Consider the following 21219-nt stretch of genomic DNA (forward strand, 5'->3'; position numbering starts at 1 on the left):
AGCAGAAGCCAACTGTTCCCCTGGCAGTATCACCGTATGCCAATGTGGGTGTTTGTGTGGGTGGTTACAGTCTTCAAGAACAAATCCAGGGCTGCAGGTTTCTTCTTCAGAACTTCTTCTAAGATCCAGGTTATTAAAGAAGATTAAGAAGTCATGTTTTTGGCAGATGCCCCACTTTGGGGTTGTGTTTTTATTTTAAACAAACAGCCTCAGAATTCCCACTGCTGGTTGAGTGCTGATTTAAAGGGAAGGGAAAAGCTGTCCACTATGTTTTTGTTTGAAAGAATGGATAATAACATAAGAAGAGCTCTGCTGGATCAAACCAAGCCCCATCTAGTTCAGCATTTGGTTCAATCAGTGGCCAGCCAGCTTCTAGTGGGAAGCCCACAAGTAGGACGTGAGTGCAACAGCACTCTCCCGCCCATGCTTCCCGGCAACTGATATACATAGGCAAGTTGCCTCTGATACTGGTGGTAGCATATAGCTATCAGGACTTGTAGCCATTGATAGCCTTCTCCTCCATGAATTCGCCTAATCCCCTTTTAAAGCCATTGAAATTGGAGGCCATTATTACATCCTGTATTAGCACATTCCATAGTTTAACTATGCGCTGTGTTAAGAAGTCTTTCCTTTTATCTGTCCTGAACCTCCCACTATTCAGCTTTATGGCTCTACTATCATGAGAGAGAGAGAAAAATGCCTCTTGGGCTGGATCTACACTTCCCGCCTTTTTTCTCTTCCAATAAGGTTTCACCGCCCGCCGTTCACACTACGCAGTAGCCTCCTCGAACTGGAACCGGAATTTCCCACTTCCGTGCTCCCGCTTTCAATACCCTAATATCCCGGTATTTCCCTTTAATGTGCTCTGATTTTCCGCCTTCGCTACCGTATCCAGTCGTAGTCCCCTCCCCCGCCTGTCCATATGCAGCGGTGTTTGTATTTCCCTCCTGTCCAATCACAGCTCTCGATGGCCCCATGTCTTCTTCCAGCTACTAATCGCATAGCTTCCTCAGCAGCCCCCATTTCCTCAGCAACAAGCAAAGGGCTGGATGTGCGTGTGCTTGTCTGATCTCGGAAGCTAAGCGGGGTTGTTCTAAGCAGGCTTCCTGCAACGAGCAGGGGGTTGTTCTATCCCTTCAAATTAGATTAAGTTTTACCCTCTCCTATCCCCCACTCTGGCTGTTGTTGTTTTTTTTTAATTAAGGTGTTATCCTCGCAGAATCGTGGCTTCTCCGCCTTGTTTTTTTTTCTAATTCAGGCATGATCTTCGAAGATTCGAAGTTGTCACAACTTTGAAGACCATGCCTGAATTAGAAAAAAAAACCATTGCGGAGAAGCCCCTATTCTGCAAGGATAACGCCTTAATTAAAAAAAAAACATCCGGAGCGGGGGATAGGAGGGGGTAAAACTTAATCTAATTTGAAGGGATAGAACAACCCCCTGCTCAGTGCAGGAAGCCTGATTCCCAGGCGGTCACCCATCCAACTACTGACCGGGGCCGACCCCGCTTAGCTTCCGAGATCAGACAAGTACACGCAGGAAAACAGCAGGAAAACAGCACAGCACTCGAGTGTGAACTGAGCTCGCGCATTCGATGAAGCACTGCAACGGGGAAAATGGGTGAGTGTGAATAATCATGTTTTAATGTGAGAGTATTTAACCTGATGGGACACCGAATTCATTGCAATGGCAGGCGCAATGTAGATCGGCCCACACCATGCATAATTGTATACACCACCATTATGTCTTCCCTTGCTCCTCTTTTTTTCAAAGCTAAACAGTAAGATGCAGCCACAGCGAATCAGGTGGAAGTCCCACCAATTTCAGGGAGAGTGAAGCAGTTGCTGCGGGGGGTTCCAAGACATTCTGGTGCTTGAGGTGGAAAATCCAGATGGTAGCCTCCTTCCTACTAATTAGCATGGGGCAAAATCCTTGGGGAAACTTGTTTATTATTTTATTTATTTTGTGTATCACATTTCTATACTGCTCAATAGCCAAAGCTCTCTGGGTGGTGCACAACAATTAAAACCATAAAATATAAGAACCTAGGCACAGTACAATGATTTAAAATACAATACCAAATTTAATCCACCTGAAAAACTAAAATTCCTGGGGAAATAAATAGGTCTTCACCTGGCGCCGAAAAGAGCACAATGTAGGCACCAGGCAAGTCTCTCTGGGAAGTTCATTCCACAACCGGGGTGCCAGAGCAGAAAAGGCCCTCTTCTTAACATTTCCTTTGGTGGGGACTCTCAGAGAAGGACAGCTGAAGCTAACCTTAGGGTCTAGGCGGGTGTATATGAGAGGAGGCAATCCTTCAGGTAACCTGGGGGCGGGGGGATATTCACAACAATGGAATGAGAAGCGCTCTGGAGTATTACCCGGATTTTCATGGAATCAGCTTTGGTCCGTCAGGGACACATGAAGCAAGATAAGCTGAGTGTACCATACTAAAACCTGGTTTTTAGTGCTTGAAGGGAACATACTTCCTGGTGGGGTGGGGGGAGTAGAGCTGAACGTCATCAAATTGGCAGGGGCTACTCAGCCAATGAGAGAGAGTTTTGCCCCTGTCCAAGCTCCCCACTGCTACTACATTATGAATGGAGAGCAACTAGTTTTTCCCGTGTGTGCAGAGTACCTTGAAGAAACCAAAATCCCCAGTTCTCCAGTGTAGCATCTGAAGGCTCCCAAGAGCTCCCCCCCACCCCAATTTTGCTGCATCCCAGCAATCCACTGTGGAGTTACTGCTCCCACCCCATTTTCCCCCATGTGTGCACTTTTGCCTATTGCTTCCAATCCCCTTTCCAACCCCACCTTCTCCTTTCTCCTTCTCCCTGCTTGCAATGAGAAGCTCTCATAAACCCAAAAGATCATTACTGCCAGAGATCAGAGAAGGGACTTTATATAACAACAGAGAAATGACTTTATATCAGAGAAAGTATGGGACATCAAAGAAGTACAACATTGCAACAGCAACTTAAGAGAGCATCGGAGAAGCGATAGAACAAAAGGCTTACTAAAGTTAGCCTTTAGTAGCGAAAGGCTTACTAAAGTTAGCCTTTAACCCTTGCATTGCAGGGGAGCGAGATTTATTTCTTACTTCTGAGTAAACATGCACAGAAGGCGGGGATATGTTAAAGTTTAAAAGCAGGCCAGCTAAGATGACTGAGTGTCCCCACTACTGTGATAATGTGAGGGGTTGCTGCTGCGCTCCTGGGGGTTTTCGCAATGGGAATGGGAAAAACTACTTCCATTGGGGAAACAAGAGGGAATGGGGGTCCCACCCCCTTGACCACGTCACTGCCAGGTCACAGAGGCACACCCAGGAGTTAATGCAGGCTGGGGGGACATAGCACGCTGTGGTAAAACCTCCCGGGAGCTGCTTTCAGTAAAAAAGCCAGAGTAAAAGTAGTTTCAGAAAATGTGACTTTTCAAGAGGGAAGTGTCTGGTTGGGAGTGGATTGGGTGCCGGGGTGCCAAACTATGAACCCCCAAACTACGAACCTAATTCTTTAGGGGGAGTGCAACCCCCTCCAGAACAGGTTGAACATAGAATCATAGAATCATAAAATAGTAGGGTTGGAAGGGGCCTATATGACCATCAAATCCAACCCACTGCTCAATGCAGGAATTCAAGTCAAAACATCCCGGACAAGTGGCTGTCCAGCTTCACCTTGAATGCCTCCAGTGTGGGAGAGCCCACCACCTCCCTAGGTAATTGGTTCCATTGTCATATTGCCCTAACAGTCAGGAAGTTTTTCCTGATGTTCAGCCAGAATCTGGCTTCCTGCAACTTGACCCCATTATTCCTGCATTCTGGGATGATGGAGAAGAGATCCTGGACTTCCTCTCTGTGACAACCTTTCAGGTACTTGAAGAGTGCTATCATATCTCCCCTCCTCTACTCAAGGCTAAACATGCCCAGTTCTTTCAGTCTCTCCTCATAGGGCTTTGTTTCCAGTCCCCTGATCATCTTCGTGCCCTCTTCTGAACCCTCTCCAGATTGTCTGCATCCTTCTTAAAGTGTAGTGTCACATCACTTAGCTGGGCAGACAAACCACCCACTAACAGCACCTCCATCTTGTCTAGATTGAATCTCAGTTTATTGGCCCTCATCCAGTCCATTACTGCACCCAGGCACTGGTTCGGAACTGGTTCCTATGCGAGCCCTATTGAAATGCCCAGGAGCTACGTAAGGGCACTGCAGCCAACTTGCAAGCAGGGCTTGTGCAGGAAAACCTCCCCCTGGATTGCGTCCCATGTTAGTTAGCGGAAAGATGCCATTTAGATTTTCTATCTCAAGCACTTCCTTGAACATTGTGCCCTGTTGGTCTGATGTGTCTCCCGCCTGCCATCCCTCATCTGCCTCCTCTGAGCCAGCCAGCTCACCACATCGTAGGCCCACCTCTGCCCTCGCTTAACTCATTGCTGTTCAAACCCATGGCACTTCTAAAAGGGCTTAACTTAGTGGGTTGAATCCTGCCCCTTTTTTTGTTTTAATAGAGAGCAAGTCTTCATGTTCCATTTATCTCAAAACGTCAAACTCCAGAAGTAAAAAAGAAAGTCGAAACATATGTCCCCTGCTCTGAACTGGAACTGGAGATCGAGGGCAGGAAAATGAATCCATTGCTTCATGATGCTTCATGGTGAGGCCGGACCGGCCTTCACACTACCACCAGCTCCTTGATCTGCCAATACTGGAGTCGCTTCCTATGGATGACCCCTAATAGGAAATGTTGTATATTCCAGAATTCCAAATTGATTAAAAAGAATTCCAAATTGATTAAAAAAGGAACTATTATGGATGATGTGTGAGAGAGATTTTGTTTCCCAATGAAAATCCTGATGATCAATTAACTAATTTTATTTAATTGGTTGGCTGCTCAGATGACTTCCTTGTGGTATGCAAAACTCATCACCAAGTTTTGGCACCTCCCAGTGAGCTCCTGTCCTGTTTGTCTGGTCCAGGTCTCTCTACTGCTTTGGGGTGTGTCTGTCCACCTTGGAATGGCTTGTCCTCCTTACCTGTTGCTCCCCTCCTCCTTGGGAGGTGGCCCATACTAAATGTAATATTCTCCGGGAAGGAGGCAGTTTGAAGACGCTCCGGCACCAATACAGCAACTCTGGTAGAGCAGGTAAGAAAGGGGAGGCAGGAGTGGAGAGCCAGGAGTAGAGAGCAAGTTCAAGGGGACCTAGGTGTCTTCTTCCTTGGGACGGGGGCGATCTGCTACATCACTAAATGTAAAGGACCTCCACCACCTCTGTCTATCATGAGTAATCTCTTCTGCTCTGCAAAAATCTTTCTGCGAGAACTTGCTCCCATGTTTGAAGAATCTTGCATAGGGGTCTAGAATCCTGCATAGCCTAATTTTGTGTGTGTTGAGGGCAGGTATATGATGCTGCCCTTGGGCAGGATGCTGAGGTAAGGACCTTTTGGGACCTTCCAAACTTATTATCACTTTAGAGAAGCCATCCAAGACTGGGGGCTGATTCTGTGGGTCGGCATCTTTACCGCTCCTGAGTCCATTTTCATCTCCTTCTGCCCCCTTCCTCAGGAGGGAAGAGCCTGGAATCTGGACTGTGTCATTGACTGTCAGGGCCAGAATAAAAGGCTGTGCACTCGCCCGTGTGTCCTTAATATTTTAAACTGTGTATCTTTTTTGCGATGTTGTTTAATTGTGATAGGCGATTTTGGGAACCAATAATCTGATGGTCCCAGGCAGGGCCAGACTTAGATGTGGGAGAGGTGGGGAGTCGTCTGGGGCGCCAGGCTGAGGGGGCGCCAAGCTGAACTGAAGGGGTACTTTCAAGGTTCTACAGGTTGATTAGGTACTAACTACAAAAATTATCTTCCTTCAATTCACTTAAAAGTGTGTTTCTTTTCCAGTTTCCACTCTGATGTCATTTGCTTTAGGTAAAAATCAGTGGAACACAGCTTTACTTTGAGGCAACGTTACCGAGCACTTAGCTCTTCAAATACTGTAAACGCTATAAGCACGCTATGAGTACTAATAAAATACAGCTGTGAGCTGTGGGAGGTCAGCTGGATACCTTTTTTTATTTATAACTTTTCTTTATTATTTTTAAAGGTAAAGATAATGGAGAATCCAAGTGGTGCGAAATCACGGGGGGGGGGGGAGAGAGCTACAAATGGCAGACATTGTAATCTGGACCTCCTGTAAAATTCTGCGAATGAGGCAGGGAAATTGCTCAGTAAAAGTCTCTTCTGGCCGCACCCAAAGTTGGGTGGGAGAAGGGTTTTCAGCCCACAAGTAATATGCCCCTCTGTGCAGGTAGCAATGGAAGGCATGGGTCCCACACTGAGCCCAGGAATGCATGTTTTGGTGCTACTACTGCTGGGAGGATTCTATGTGAGCTGTGAAGGTAAGATTCTACACCACACTGTAAAAGCCTGAATTTTTTAAAAATGTGTTTGAATCTACACTTATCTTCAGGGACGTGGAGAGGTTAGAGGTTAGCTGGTTCTGGTTGGAGGCTAATGGCCCACAACCTCCAAAGCTACCACACAGGCTAATTGCTAGGGGCCACTAAGCAGATACTTATTCATTTCCCAGGAGAAAGCGTTACATGTGTCCTCGGGAATTTACTGACATGTGTAATGATCTACCATCTCCTGTTAATCCAGAACAGCAACAAAAAGGGAAATGAAAAGCGATAATAATCAGATTTTAATTCTTGTGATTTGAAGGCAATCTTAAGATTGAAATATTTTATCTGCCAGAAGTCACTTTCTAAGTGATCTGCAGTTAATGTGTGTTTGTGTCTGTGAGTGAGGGGAGGCAGGAAAAGCAGGGGCATGAAATGTCTATAATGTGTGTTTGTGTCTGTGAGTGAGGGGAGGCAGGAAAAGCAGGGGCATGAAATGTCTATAATGTGTGTTTGTGTCTGTGAGTGAGGGGAGGCAGGAAAAGCAGGGGCATGAAATGTCTATGATGTGTGTTTGTATCTGTGGGTGGAGGGAGGCTCCTTAGTAAAATGCCTAGAGAAATGTATGAGGTGTTTAATAAATGGAGAGTGCAATCCTATGTATGTTTAGACAGGAAAAAGTCCTACAATTCTCAGCATGCCCCAAGAACCATGGCTGGCTGGAGAGATGCTGGGAGTTGTAGGATTTTTTTGGTCTAAACATACATAGGATTGCACCCTAAATAAAAAAATATGATGGGGGTAAGAAAGATGGGTAAGCAAGACTGCTTTCATTTAATGGCAGGGGTACCAAAAGGATCCCAAGTCAGTGGGAGGGAGACTAGGCAGATCAGGACGGGGTGGAAGAGATGCTGAATTCTCTAGGTCTTCAACATAATATAATACAAACTTCCTTTCACCCCACTCCCATCCCTTTCTCTCTCTTACAGAGTGGTGCTATGACATACCAACTTGTGGTAAGCAAAACAGCATTCCCCAGTTTCGCCCACGGGCTCAAGGGAACCTCCCAATGTAGGAAGTTGGCAAAGGCTCTTATTGCTAGTAGGATGAATAGAACTTTACTGGGGCTCAGAAAGGGCAGCAGGCTTGTCTGATGAGACTTCAAGTAGCAGCTGAAAATTCCTTATTCGTCCCTAGTTCTTTATTGTCAGGTCTACGTTTTTATTTATTTATTTATTTATTGCATTTATACCCCGCCTTTTTTCCTCTTGCAAGGAACCCAAGGCGGCTGACATTATCCTCCTCCTCTCCATTTTATCCTCACAACAACAACCCTGTGAGGTGGGTTGGGCTGAGAGTCTGTGACTGGCCCAAAGTCACCCAGTGAGCTTCCATGGCTGAGTGGGGACTAGAACCCGGATCTCCCAGCTCCTAGTCCAACACTCTTGCCACTACACCACACTGGCTCTCCAGGAAGAGGAACAGGAATTTGAACTATTTTTTTTTACCACCCCACATCATAACATGCAGCCTTGTAATACACCCCCCCCCTGCTTGCTTCAGGCCCTCTTTTGTATAGGTAGGGTGGCCATGTCACCTCTTTTACAGAGGACAGTCCTCTATTTGAAGGGCTGCCAGCAGACTGCCCAGCCCTCTATTTTAAAGCTGGCCTCTATCTGGAGAACTGTCCAGTTCAAGCCCAGTTTAAAGATAATGAACCATCAGAAGGAAGAGCTCAGGGGCCTTGACATTGCCCATCAGCAGTCAGCACCTGGAGAGCAGACTGAGCAAGGCACACAGGTCACCTTGTCACAGTTTTCCATACTATGGAGAGATGTACTGTATTCAGTGGAGCCTGGTGGCTCTGCTTTCGGTGGGGCTGTGGATCCATTTTGTGGGATAGGGTTCAGCACCTTGGATAGCTCCTCTAGAGTTCTGGCTGATTCTGGCTAAAACCCAGAATGGGACACAGCCCCACCAAAATCGGAGCCACCGCCCTCCACTGACTGTATTTCTATTTCAATTTTAATTATTATTTCTAAATCAATTTGCATCGATGCACATGTTAGCATATACAAAAATTATGCAAATTGGTGTTCTCGTTTGCCCTCTTTTTTTGTGATTCGTAAGTGGCCACCCTAGTTTGTTGTTTTTTTTTACAACATTTGTATACCACTCCCAATCCAAACAGATTCTGGAGCGGTGAACACAAGAAGTGCAATCATAAGAAAGATTAAAGATTAGAACACCAAAATAAAGTTATTAAAAACAACACAGAGCCATTGCCACTGTGACATTCTAGCTGCTCACTTCCCAGAGGCATGAGGCCTATTTGTGGGAAAGTGGCATGGGAAATTGGGGAAGTTATTGGTCCATGCCTCCCCCCAGTACTTCCTGCTGCAACTCAGAAGCAATAGGATGTACCTGTAGAGTTGCTAGGTACCCAGGCAGTCTCCTAAAATGCTGCCTGGGATAAGAATGTTGGTTTCTTATGAAGAACCCTCATGCAGTAACGTTATGGTGGTGGGCCTTGGCCGCTATGGACCCAGTGAGAAGCCGGGGGGGGGTCTTCTGGTTATGGGGCAGGGCCCGCCCTATCATTAGGCAGAGTGAGGCCGCCACCTCAAGCAGCAGATGCTTGAGGCGTCAGAGAGTTGCAGTGAGGTGTTGGTGGAGAGAGCTGTGGGTGCCCTGCGGCCTGCCCTGCATCTCCTAAGCTGGCCTGTTGCCCTCAACTGCAATGGAGGACATTGTCCCATTGCCAGTGCTGAAGTTCTATTTAACAATGGTCCTCGGTTGATTCTCTTTGGGTGGGTGTATGGCTGGACCAGGACATTGTATATGATATTGTTCATATATGGCACCGGAACACTGACAGCCACACCCTCTGCTCTGATTCACTGATCCAGCCATACACTCACCCAAAGAGAATCAACTGAGGACAATTGTCAGTGTTGACCCTGGCTCCAGTAAACATGGCTCATCAGAATCTGAGACAAGTAAAAGCTAGCTCCTTTATAGGGATGGACTGTTGTTTCGACCAATTGTGAGAGAAGCTCCATTTCCGATGTAAGTAGTCTAGCTAGCCAATCAGAAAATGACTGAGAGTTGATTCCTTCTCCTCAATGACTCTGAACTTATATTAGAAAAGAACCGGCCCAGATGGGTTATTGTGAAAAAGGGATTGACCTAAGGATGTGTTTGGGGAACCAAAGACAGTATACTGCCTGTCACAGACTTCCAGAAAGTGTTTTGATGGCAGACGTGCTAGGGGGCACTGTTGATGTGTTCAGAATATAGGGTTTATCCTTCCTTCTTCCTAGGCCCCAAGACATGGGCATCCCTCGGTTACTGTAATGGCAACAAGCAGTCTCCCATCAACATTGTTACCCAGAAAACCCTGTCTGATGCCAGCCTGGGTCCTATTCATTTTGTTGGATATGAAGACCGTATGAGGCCACAATTCCTTAATAACACAGGGCACTACCGTAAGTATAGAAGAATGAGCAACTGTGGGTTAACGTATAAAGCAGCAGAGGCTCCTGAACTTAGAACTCTGGCAACAGGATGCAGGCACATTGCTCTCTGCATCACCATGGTGCCTTTCCAGAGAGAAGGGAACTGCTGACCTCTCCGCTGTCCTTCATCACCACCATCGTAGAAGGTCAGGGGCTGGTATTGCAGCTACCAGCTCAGCAGGGATCAGGTGACACCAGGATTATCTCCCTGGTCCATTAGGGCCCAACTGGGTTCCACCTGGTCCTATAAAACGTTTTGAGTCTGGCCTGGTCCCTCAGTCTGAGCATCCCTTGGGTTCAGACGACATGTACCAGATGGTCAGCTTGATGGCCCAGTCTGTTCATCAACACATGCTGGCCTCTGGATTAACAGCCTTGCCACATGCCTCCTTTAGGCCAGGCTTGGCAGTTGAATGATTACATTCAGCATGGAGGGCCGGGGTCAAATGATAGCACATTTGCCACAACATAGTTCAGTCCCTATTTTCCAGGTGGCATGGTTAAAAAGGGTCATGATGCCTGCAAGCTGAGCTCACGATAAAGGATCACACTTCGAGGACTGGCATTGGGTGTAGGCATGGTTGGGCATCTAAGGGCCCATATCTCAGCACGAGCCCACTGGCAAGACCCCGCTGGAGTTGCTCCTCCTCTGCACCGTTGCAACCTGCTTGTTTGCTGCCTTTTGCTCTGGCCCAGACAACAGCGACGGTGGGAAGGAGGAGCAGCAGATGCCACCGCCTACTTGGTCACTGCCTGTCAAGCAAACAAGCAGTAGCAATGATGAGAAAGAGGAGGAGGAGCAAGGGCAAGGTGGACTCGCTGTGGGAGGGGCCCATGGAGGGTGTCTTGCCCAAAGGCCCTCCAAACTCCTGGAGTCGCTTTGCCACGAGCACAGCCCAGGTCTGCACAATTATGGGTCAGCAAATTCCTGCTAGTGTGGCCGATGGTGCTGGCAGAGGGCTTGCCCTTGGCAAGGAGCCCTTGTGCTGAGATGCACTGGGCCTCTCCAAGGGGTCAGTCTCAGGGGAGGGGAAAGCAAGGGCACTGCAGGGCACCGCTGGGGAGGGAGGCAAGTCTGCCTCTTGCCCTTTGTGGCCCTGGCTTCTTGGGAGAACAGCAGGGGCTCCTCCCAACCACCCTCTTTCCCCGCTCGCCTCTTGCAGTCTTTACTTCGCTCCATAGAATCGGGGCGCCACTGAGGGCCAAGCCAGCCCCTGCCTGCCCGGCCCCACCCCCCATTTGCATAGCACCGCCTTGGGAGCCCCTGCTTAGCCAGGTTAGCAGCAGGAGCTACTATAGTGTGGCAGAAAGAGAGAGAACACTGGGAACCGTCCACGGTGTCTACAGATTCCTCTCTCCGATTTATATCCTGCCTCCATCCCATAAAATGCTCAGGCCGGGAGTCCAATTCATTATATATGCACAATCTAAGGTGCACATAAAACCATATGCTGATGTGAGTTTCACGCTGCAGTACTACACAGGATGCAACACGGCTGATGCAAACTCACTACTTCAAATTCAGGAGTCTGAAGCTTTGGCCTTCCAAATGGGTTCCCCAATGGGAAGACATTACAGCACTTCCTAAACAGCTGGAGGCTACTAGGGCAGGTCTCTCAGCCTGTTTGTGCTCTCCTAACATTAGCAAGTGTCTGGCAACCAAAGCTGGGTGGAAGCGGCTGGGTAAGCAAAATACAGGGAAGAAGTAGTGGATGGAGGAAAGGTTAAGCACCAGTCTCCGCTCTCCCCAGATTTTTCGCCTCCAAATCATATCCTTCCAAGCTGCTTTTTAAATATTCCGTGGACACTTGCCTTCCCAAACATCTAGAACAGGGGTGGGCAGAAGGTAGATCTCCAGATGTTTTGGCCCACAACTCCCAGCATTCCTGACCATTGCCCATGCTGGCAGGGGCTTCTGGGAGTTGAAGTCTGAGAAATCTGGAGAGCTATCTTCTGCCCACCCCTGATCTTAGGGCAGGGTTGGGCAACTCATGGCCAGATGTTTTGGCCTACTACTTCCATAAACCCTCACCATTGACTATGCTGACTAGGGCTGATGGGAGATGTAAGCCAAAACCCTGGAAGGGCACACATTGATCAACCCTGATGTAGAAGTTTAACCACAGCCACACCATTTTGGCTGTGGAGGTCCTCTCTTAAGAAGGGGCCAGCCCCAGTGCCAACCCCACTTGAGATTGTTGCAGAACCCAGAGTCAGAGAGACCACGGAGTGAAGGAAAAAGAGATTATTTAACGCGCGGGCTTAAGGCTGGAATCGTTTCCAAAGAGCCAGAAGCCCCGATTTACATTAGCACATTGGTTTTATAGACATTGTGACACATATGAAACGGCTCCTCCTCCCCCTCCCGCATGGGGTTGCAATCCTTAACATTTCTTCTCTTAGCACTATTGTTTATAATACAAGAACTGGGTTATAGGGTAGCCATGATAAGGAGAGAACAGAAGAGAACAGCAGAGAACAAGATATACAACTGTATGACCTTTGACAAGATAAGGAATTCCTGTGTCTCGTCAGCTTACAACAATATATTCAAGGGAGAAAGAGCTCAGCAAGAACATGAAGCATGAGACTGCATGAGGCTACTTAGTCTGACCTCTGATATGGCTGCTACATTCCCCCCTTAAATGCATAATTTCATTACAATTATAGCATTACTGATAACTATACAAAGCTTTTTGTGACATACATATTACTTAGCCTCTTGTTGGGCTATTAGAGCATAGAGGGCAGCAGTTTTACTAGCTGAGACATAAACCAGATTGGTTAAACAGCGCATAAGACAAGGAACGCAGAGACATAACAGAACTTTTATGAACAACACTGGTAGAATTAGGATGAACAATGCTTCAAGCCAGCTAAGATCTGGAAGCCAAGGGGTCAACTAATTTAGCTAATTGTTTTGTCTTATTGTTTTGTTAGCTACTATATTGTGCAGCTTGTTGATTTGTTCATCTACAGCATTGCCATTATCAGTTAAGTTAAAACAACAGAGCTTTTGGTGTGTCTCACAACTTAAATGATGAAGAAGGAAGAGGTAATCTATACCAGCTCTATTTTCTAGAACTGCACCTCTTAGATCACGCAGCTTTTTATTTAACAATGACAATGCTCGTGAGGTGGCATTTATGCTTTTGGCTAAGCTGCAAGCTAACCAGTTGTTCTTTAGACCATTAGCCAAGGCTAAACCTGGAACCTTAACCAGTGACATTGCTAAGGCCAATTTTTCTGAGTCAAAATATAACTGCACATGACTATTACAATTTTTAGTTAGTTGGAGTGCTCGAGGCTGCCGTTGACGGATTTTCTCGGGCTACAGGGGAAGAATTGGCACCAGTTCAATTGGCGGCTGAGGCAACATGGGTGGTTATCAGACAAGTTGGCAGGAATGAATGACCAAGTGCGGGAATTACATGTCTAAAACTATCCATGAGGCAAAAGTATGTGGGCATCATTAAAAGATATGTTTTGAATTTTATTACAGTGGAAGGGGGCCAGGGATAGCTTTGTATTTTCTGGAAAATTTTGACAATTAAGCATTCGTGCACACGTAGCATTTGTTTCAGCAATGATGGGGGTGCGTAGAGTGAACTCTGTAGGGCGTAGGATCTTTGCAACCACGCCCCAATTAGCATTTTGGGAATAAGTTAAACTTACACCATAAACTTTTAACATGGTATCTTTTTGAATTTTCCCAGGATGTCTACAGACAGGTATTAAGCAAGAGCTAATAAGCCTGTCTGCAGGTATACCTTTTGGCAAACAAAAATGTTTTACTCTAGTGATGTTAGCCAGGTGAAGCCAGTAATTATCAGCAAATCACTGGGACAAACTTCTTTTTCCAGGGGCAGACCCCCCTTTTTGCACCTTATTAAGGAAACACAATGCAACACTACTAACACTACAACACGCATGTTTGATCTTCTTTGGGATCTGACCGTACGCTGGGCAGCTATTCACCTGGCAAGCTGCAGTAGGGTCTAGTCCCCTTCTTCAATTCTCCAGTTGCAGGTCTGACCATACGCAGGGGGACAGTTTCCCGGTGTGTCCACAGTAAGGTCTAGCCTGAGTCTTCTTACTGCTTTTTCAGAATGATTTTTAAAGGATTTTCAGGATTTCTGTTTATGGTCTACTTTCCCCCTCTCGCTCTCTTGACTCGTGTCCAATGTATCCAGGGTTTAATTCTAGCTGCTTTCATAGCTGCGGGGGTGGAAAGTATGACAGTTTTCAGTCTTCTCTATCTGGGAGTCAAAGGGTTATTTTTCCCTCTTTAACTCATACTTTAACTCTTGGTTGGAAAGGATGAACTTCTGTGATGGGAATTGGGGGCTTATTTTTTTAAGACAAAGCGACGCTGGGCTTGAAGACCTTTGCTCAGTGTTTGGACTTCTTGTTTAAGGCTAACGTTTGCTTGCTCTTGATGCTGCTCCAGTGTCAATTATGAAGTCAATGTCACGGCCCCTCACAGTCAATATCACGGCCCCTCTCAAGCTGTCTCCCTCTTCGCCCATTCTGGCCCCTTTGGTTTTCTCCTTTGTGTATTTGATTTATTTTATTTGGGCATTCATGCCACTAATGTCTATCTTGTCCACACTGGGCACACTGGTTCTTTTTTTAAGAATCTTCTGCCTCTGCCGGGTCTTCTTCTTTTCTTTTTTCGTTTATGTCTTCTTGGGCCTCTGGGTCGAGGGGGGTGTACTGGCGATAGGCATTTGAAAGACGCTCCAAGTACGCTCTGGGGCCTCGGTGGCACCTTGCAGCACTTTAGACACTTTGGTCATATTAACTGACTTCTTCATACCTGCTTTCATGGCTTTTAACAGCAGGGTTTGATACTGGGTGAGGCGCTCTAGCCCAACTTGTGTTTTGGGATTCCAGCAGGGGGGGGTTACTTACAAGGAGACTTTATTGGGTAACTTACAGCACACAGGCGTACTTAATTTTTGGATCAGACAGCTTCTCTGAACCACGAGCTATTGCACTAAATGGGTTTTTATACTATACATGTTACCCATAACACTAGCAAGCATTTTCAGCATAGGCTAGAAGTGTTTGGTTCTCAGGCACAGCTTCCTGTAAACAACTTCGCTTCCCAAAGTGCTTGATAACACTTTTTATTTATTAGTATGGGAAGACAAATTTTTTCTCTTTCTTTTGCTTTCTTTTTCTTTGCTGATCTGCCTGTATTGCAGATCATGTTTCAAACTTTTTATATAAAACTTTCTGCTCTATGCACCAGCCTTGTTTCTTTATTTGTCTTTTTTCAAGTTAAACTCACTTACTTAAACCTTTCTGCCTTACACTAGTCTCAATGACACACATTTGGGATAGGCTCTTCTTCTCCTTCTAGTTACATTTTCTTCATTTTAAAGAACTATTACATTATTGTGGCTACTTTATCCCAGGTAATAAGCTCCAGGCACAATCAGCTGCTTTTAATTTACCCTGGGGGCAACTATGGCCACGCTTCTTTTTTTACAAATTTTTTTTTTCTTTGCCTTTTGCCTTTTCTTTTTCTCTCTTCTCTATCTGTCTTCTACTTTCTCTATTCCTTCTTTTCTACTTGCTTTTGTCTTTTCTCTTCGTCATCCATTGGGAACCACACTTAGTATTATTTGGAGTTGCAACTAACACTAATCTGCAAATATCACATATATTTTATGATATCTAAGAAATCATAAAATATATACAACAAACTTTTTCTGCAATTTAACACAATGAATGGAAAACACTTCTTGCATGGTAAGGCATGATGGAGCAGATCCAGCAATTATACTGCTCTTCTGGCTGAAAGCTCAGGGCTCATTAAAATCAAGGGACGGGCATACCCACACACGCAGAGTTCTAGGTCACCATTTTTGCATCGGCAACTCTATGCTGCATGAATTCTGGCAAAAGGAAATCTAAAAGTCACAGATCAAACTCAGCCTGCTGTACACTGAGCTGACTACAAACACAGACACATGGTCCACAGCGATGAGAGTTCAAGTTTATCAAAAGCTTCACAGCACTGTCCATGGCAAGTCTTTGACAATTTAAAATTTTAGTTCATGTGCAGAGTGTCTCTAAAAAGCCCAGATGATGATGGAGGCAAACAGTGAAGGCTCTGGGCAATGAATATGCGATGTTTCCAGCAAAGGCTCTCCACTTTTGCATCAGTTTAAAAAGGGAAAGTGTGGCCCTACACCCCTTCTGACAGACAAGGGCCTTTAACTTTTTAGCAAGGCCTCTGTCTAAACAGAGCGGCACAGCTCAGCTCTCTAGCCGTGACACTTTAACCTGGGCAACTCCTTTGTAAATTTTATTTTACTTCTGTCAGGTTCTCTCACAGACATTTTAAAAAACTTACTCTTTTTTTTTTTTCTTTTAACCTGGTACACGAAAGCACTGAAACACTGAGTGCCGAAACTCAGGACGCTGGGGGGTGATGGGCATCGCTTTATACTTGCATTTTTCAGGCAGCCATTAATCTTCGGGGAGGCGGTGGGGTGATTTGCAGGACTTCAAAGGCAAGCTTCTCAGTTTGTTTGTATTTGTAAATCCCAAGCTTAAAACAGGACACGATGAGGTACAGGGCAGCCAAATTCTTGCTTTGGCACGGGCAACAAATAACTCGGTTCAGCTTTCTTCGCTGGGGTCTCAAACAGGAAAACAGTCTTAATTTAAAGTTGTAACATCACTGACAGCGTCAGCCAGCCAGCTACACAGATCTCATTGTTTTTTAAGACAGTTGCTCCAATATCTTCTTTTCTTCTCAATCAGGTTGGGTCTCCCAGCTTACACAGTTTATTGCAGCTTCCAGGAGCATGGCAGTAGCGTGATTTTGGCTTGGCCAGGAACATGCTGTCTGGTTTCTCGGTCTCTTTAGCACACACACTTAGGCAGTGTAACACTGGATACTCAAATCAGTGAGATTTCTTCATTGCAGGGAATCCCACGGCAAAAGCTTAATGGTTACGCTCTTCAGAAATCATATAGCTGATGGTCAGTAGCTACAGGCTCTATGCAATTTTAACACAGTTCAAAGCTAAACACGGTTACCTTGACAGAGATCTTCAACATGGTCTTTCTGCTTCATTCTGCTTTGGGACAGTCTTATGGCACACTTTTCACTCGAAGAGGGGTCTAGCCTGTGCTCTGGGGGCTGATTCTTCACCTTTATTTTCTATTTTGCCTTCATCTTCTGGGTCTTCATTTTCAGTTTCCATTTCTTAGGGATTTCATCTCAATTAGGCGAGGTGATGATGTTGCACAACTCAGAACGTTGTGGGCAATTTTCCTGCCCCCCCCTCTCTCGGCGCGCTAGGCTAACAGCTACTTCTTCGGCCTTACACTCTCACGCTCCCACGCTTTGTTAAAAGCCAGACTGTCCTGCAACATTTTTCTAATTAACAGCCTCAGATCTTGTTTTTTTTCCTCTCAGCTCGACCTTGAGCTTTTTGCTGTTTTCTCTTTCTATTCTGAATCTTTTTAAAAAAACCTTTTTCCTTCTTTGTTTGACATACATCTCAAGGGGGTGCAAGGTTTGCTTCCCCCACCACCCATAGCCTCCCTCCTAAATTGAAGACAGACACAATTAGGGAATGGGAATTGGTCAGTGAGTAAGGGGTCTCACTGGCCGACACAAGAGGATTTTTCACACCACGCACTTTGCTACTGGCCTGGGCACCCGGACGGTCAACGGTATGCTTCAGAAACCGCAGTAGCCACTCACACAATCATCAATCTCTCTACTACATCTATATGTCCCTGCCACCCACTTTTCCCACTTTTTACCAGAGCGGAAAACGGCTTCCCCAGCTTCCTCAGCTTCCTACTGAGTACTGGCGTGCTAGGTACTGGCGCCCACTCGGGGGTGTGATCAGGCCCCCCTTCTACCCGCAAGGAGTAGGTTCTTTTGTATACGTATACCACCAACACTGACCTTCTTCATAAGGCGGGGCCCTCTTTTTTTCTGCCCAGTGGCCTTTCTCTCTAAAGGCGGGGCCCTCTTTTTCCCATATACTTGCCTTTCTCCTGAAGGCTTCCAATGTGGGTTTCAACTCAATTGCAGCTGCGATATAGGCAGGGCTCAAGTTCCTTCCTCCGCTTCCCAAGGTTCTCTTGCCGCTCGCTGCCGTTTGGGCGATCCCAGTGCAGGCTTTCTCCCATTCACTCGACAAAAAGGTCGGTGGCGCCAAGAAAGGGAGGCATGCGCCGAGCTCGTCTTCCCGGTGCGGCGATCAAGAGCAGGCAACTGCCACCTGTCTGGCTCAGAGCCTGCCACATCCGAGTCACGGCACCATTTATGTTGCAGAACCCAGAGTCAGAGAGACCACGGAGTGAAGGAAAAAGAGATTATTTAACGCGCGGGCTTAAGGCTGGAATCGTTTCCAAAGAGCCAGAAGCCCCGATTTACATTAGCACATTGGTTTTATAGACATTGTGACACATATGAAACGGCTCCTCCTCCCCCTCCCGCATGGGGTTGCAATCCTTAACATTTCTTCTCTTAGCACTATTGTTTATAATACAAGAACTGGGTTATAGGGTAGCCATGATAAGGAGAGAACAGAAGAGAACAGCAGAGAACAAGATATACAACTGTATGACCTTTGACAAGATAAGGAATTCCTGTGTCTCGTCAGCTTACAACAATATATTCAAGGGAGAAAGAGCTCAGCAAGAACATGAAGCATGAGACTGCATGAGGCTACTTAGTCTGACCTCTGATATGGCTGCTACAAGATGAGGGGAACGGTGCTGCACAGGTTGAGTTTCCCTGATGTCTGCCCTTTGGCGGGTATCCCGGGAATTGTTGCTGCTTTTTTAATCAAAGTGCTCATCGAAACATTTGCTTTTTTCCCTGCTTTGCATTCATTGCAGCCGAGATTGAAATGAAGAAAGGAGCCACCATCTCTAGTCCTGGCCTTCCAGCAGTGTATGCCCTGAAGTCCTTCCACTTCCACTGGGGGACCTACAAACATCGAGGCTCGGAACATGCAATCAATGGCGTGCGCCACTCCATGGAGGTGATCCGTTCAGAGAACAGGAGGAAGTAGTGAATAATAAGAGATGGGAGTTTGGCTCAGATGTTAGGAGAACAGTGTTAAGTGACTGGGCAAGCTAGGCCCAGCTTTCTGTTCCGCTGCCCTGGACCTATAACCATGTCCACTGTACCCCTAGTTCTGGCTGTCCCATTTTCTTAAGATATTGTGTGTGGCCCTGGTAGTCTCTAGGGAAAGCAGAGAAGGTTGCTAATGGGAGATGCAGAGCAACCTTCTCCAGGCTGGTGTAGAGGAAGACGATTGGAGTAGCGTGAGGGGGAAGCGTCATGCACTCTTCAGACCTCGAGGGTGCTGAAGATGTTTTCCATTTGCAAGCCTCCCGTGTTTCCCCACCGCTTATGCCAGGGGTCCCCAACGTTTTTGGATCCATGGGCGCATTTGGGAATTTGAGAAACTGCTGTGGGCACCACCACAAAATGCCTAATTGGTGGGTCGCCGCTTTGGCTTCTGCCTGTCGCATATATGGATCTTAGGTTACATCTTATTCAGCAAAAGCGTTTGCTTTGCGTCTGTTGGACACCACAACATCTCTTTAATAAGGGATTGTCTAATTCAGCTAATTGCTGGCAGTGCAATACAGCTAATGCTTCTTTTAAACGTATGTTTTGGCAATGTCCAGTATTTGTTTATTTGGGGGAGGAGATTATTACACAGACAAATTTTGTACTGGAACAGGCTTTAGTATTCACTGAGGCACATGCTCTTTTCAATTATTTACCTGCTTCACGGAAATTAACAAATAGCATAAATGGATTCTCCACACCCTTTTGACAGCTGAAAGACTGATATTACCGCATTGGAAAAATAAACACTCCCTCCTATAATGCAATGGATTGAGGACCTTCCAGTGCTTTCAATATTTGAACGGGTGGCATATAGACGCCACCTTCAAATGGATACCGATTTGGATATTGGCCCACTCTTGTTGAAATCCATGTACAATTGCTAGGAAGTTGTATGAATTTCTTACAAATCCATGTATATATATTTTAAAAATCCCCCCCCCCCAAGTAAAAATATTTTCGGGTGTCCGCAGGCACCACGTTGGCTGGCTTATGCCATTTTTTTCCTTGCTGGAAAAATCCCATTAAGGAGGGTATTCCTCGTGCTAGGGGGCCTCCATCTGGAAGCAGCCCCAGCAGTGAGCCTCCAAGCCTCAGGGCGCCACTAGGGCAGAAATGCCCCATGGGCTTGATCTGGCCAGCAGAGTTTCGGGTCCCCACCTGGCCTGTGGAGGCTTTGGCTCCCTCTGAGAGCTCCCTCCCAAGCCTGGCTCCATGGAGTCTAATGGGGGCTTGGGGAGGGGATAACAGGGATAACAGGGTGATTTGCTTGACTCAGCGTGCTGCTCGCCCTCCCAGCTGGGAGGGAGAGCAGTGCACTTTGCCCACCCCACTTCCCCTCCAGTGGGGGAAAGCTCAGGGTAGGTGAAGCCATCTCTACCTAGGGGTGGGGTGGAGGATCATTCCTCCACCCATGCGTCAGTCTGGGGGTATTCTGGCAAACCCACTGAAACCAGGTCCTAGCAGAGGTGGGGTCTGGAGGAGCACTCCTCCAGCTGCCACCTTAGTCAGGGTGGTTTTGCCCAACCCATGGCTTCCCACCTTGGGGAGGACATGGGGCAGGCCAAGCAGCAGTGCCAGCTGGAGCGCTCCTCTAACTGCTGCCTCAGGTGGGCTGGCTTCACCACATGTGGGCTTATACCTCATTGGATATATCTGTCTAGCACCTCCATCTCCCCGCCCCTGCCGCATTTCTCCAGCTGACTAGTTGTTTCTTTTCACACACACACCTCCTTCCCTCTCTCCCTCCCTGCCTGGGGCTCCCTCCCCTCTCCTTACATTATCAAGGGTGCAATCCTATGCATGGTTAGACAGAAAAAAGCCCTACAACTCCCAGCATGCCCCAGCCAGCCATGTAGGCCTTTTTTTTCTGTCTAAACATGCATGTGATTGTGCCCTTAATCTCCATCCTGTCAACCCATGCAGTCAAATGAGGTGGCACAATGGACCGTTCCACTTCAGGTTACAGGTGGAAGTTGTCGCTTTTGAATGCTGCTCCTCATACGAAGCTCTCTGCAAAAAGAAAAAATAAACCCACACACATTAGGGAGAATGATTCTACCCTAGCCCTTGGCCTACAGAACTGGTGTCCTGTTTGCAGGGTGTTTAAACACAGGGGAAGATTTTTTTTAAATGCAACTCCCTACCTTCAATAAGAACATAGGAAGAGCCCTGCTGGATCAGACC

At 46.7% G+C, this 21219-nt stretch overlaps 1 protein-coding gene across 3 annotated transcripts in view; it reads left to right on the forward strand.

Annotated features, from left to right (window-relative positions):
• Positions 1-21219, forward strand: part of LOC146342224 (carbonic anhydrase 4-like) — a 41776-nt gene that overhangs the window by 16146 nt on the left and 4411 nt on the right. For all 3 annotated transcript variants that reach the window (XM_084805943.1, XM_084805945.1, XM_084805944.1), the window contains exons 2-5: positions 6294-6384; positions 7377-7403; positions 9711-9875; positions 18789-18934. In XM_084805943.1, coding sequence (XP_084662069.1) covers positions 6300-6384; positions 7377-7403; positions 9711-9875; positions 18789-18934 — 423 coding nt within the window. In that variant the 5' untranslated portion in view covers positions 6294-6299. The remainder of the gene's footprint in view (positions 1-6293; positions 6385-7376; positions 7404-9710; positions 9876-18788; positions 18935-21219) is intronic.

Source organism: Heloderma suspectum, chromosome 6 (genome assembly GCF_057233095.1).
Source record: "Heloderma suspectum isolate Gila_16-S chromosome 6, 16-S_ref, whole genome shotgun sequence".
NCBI classification, from domain to species: domain Eukaryota; kingdom Metazoa; phylum Chordata; class Lepidosauria; order Squamata; family Helodermatidae; genus Heloderma; species Heloderma suspectum.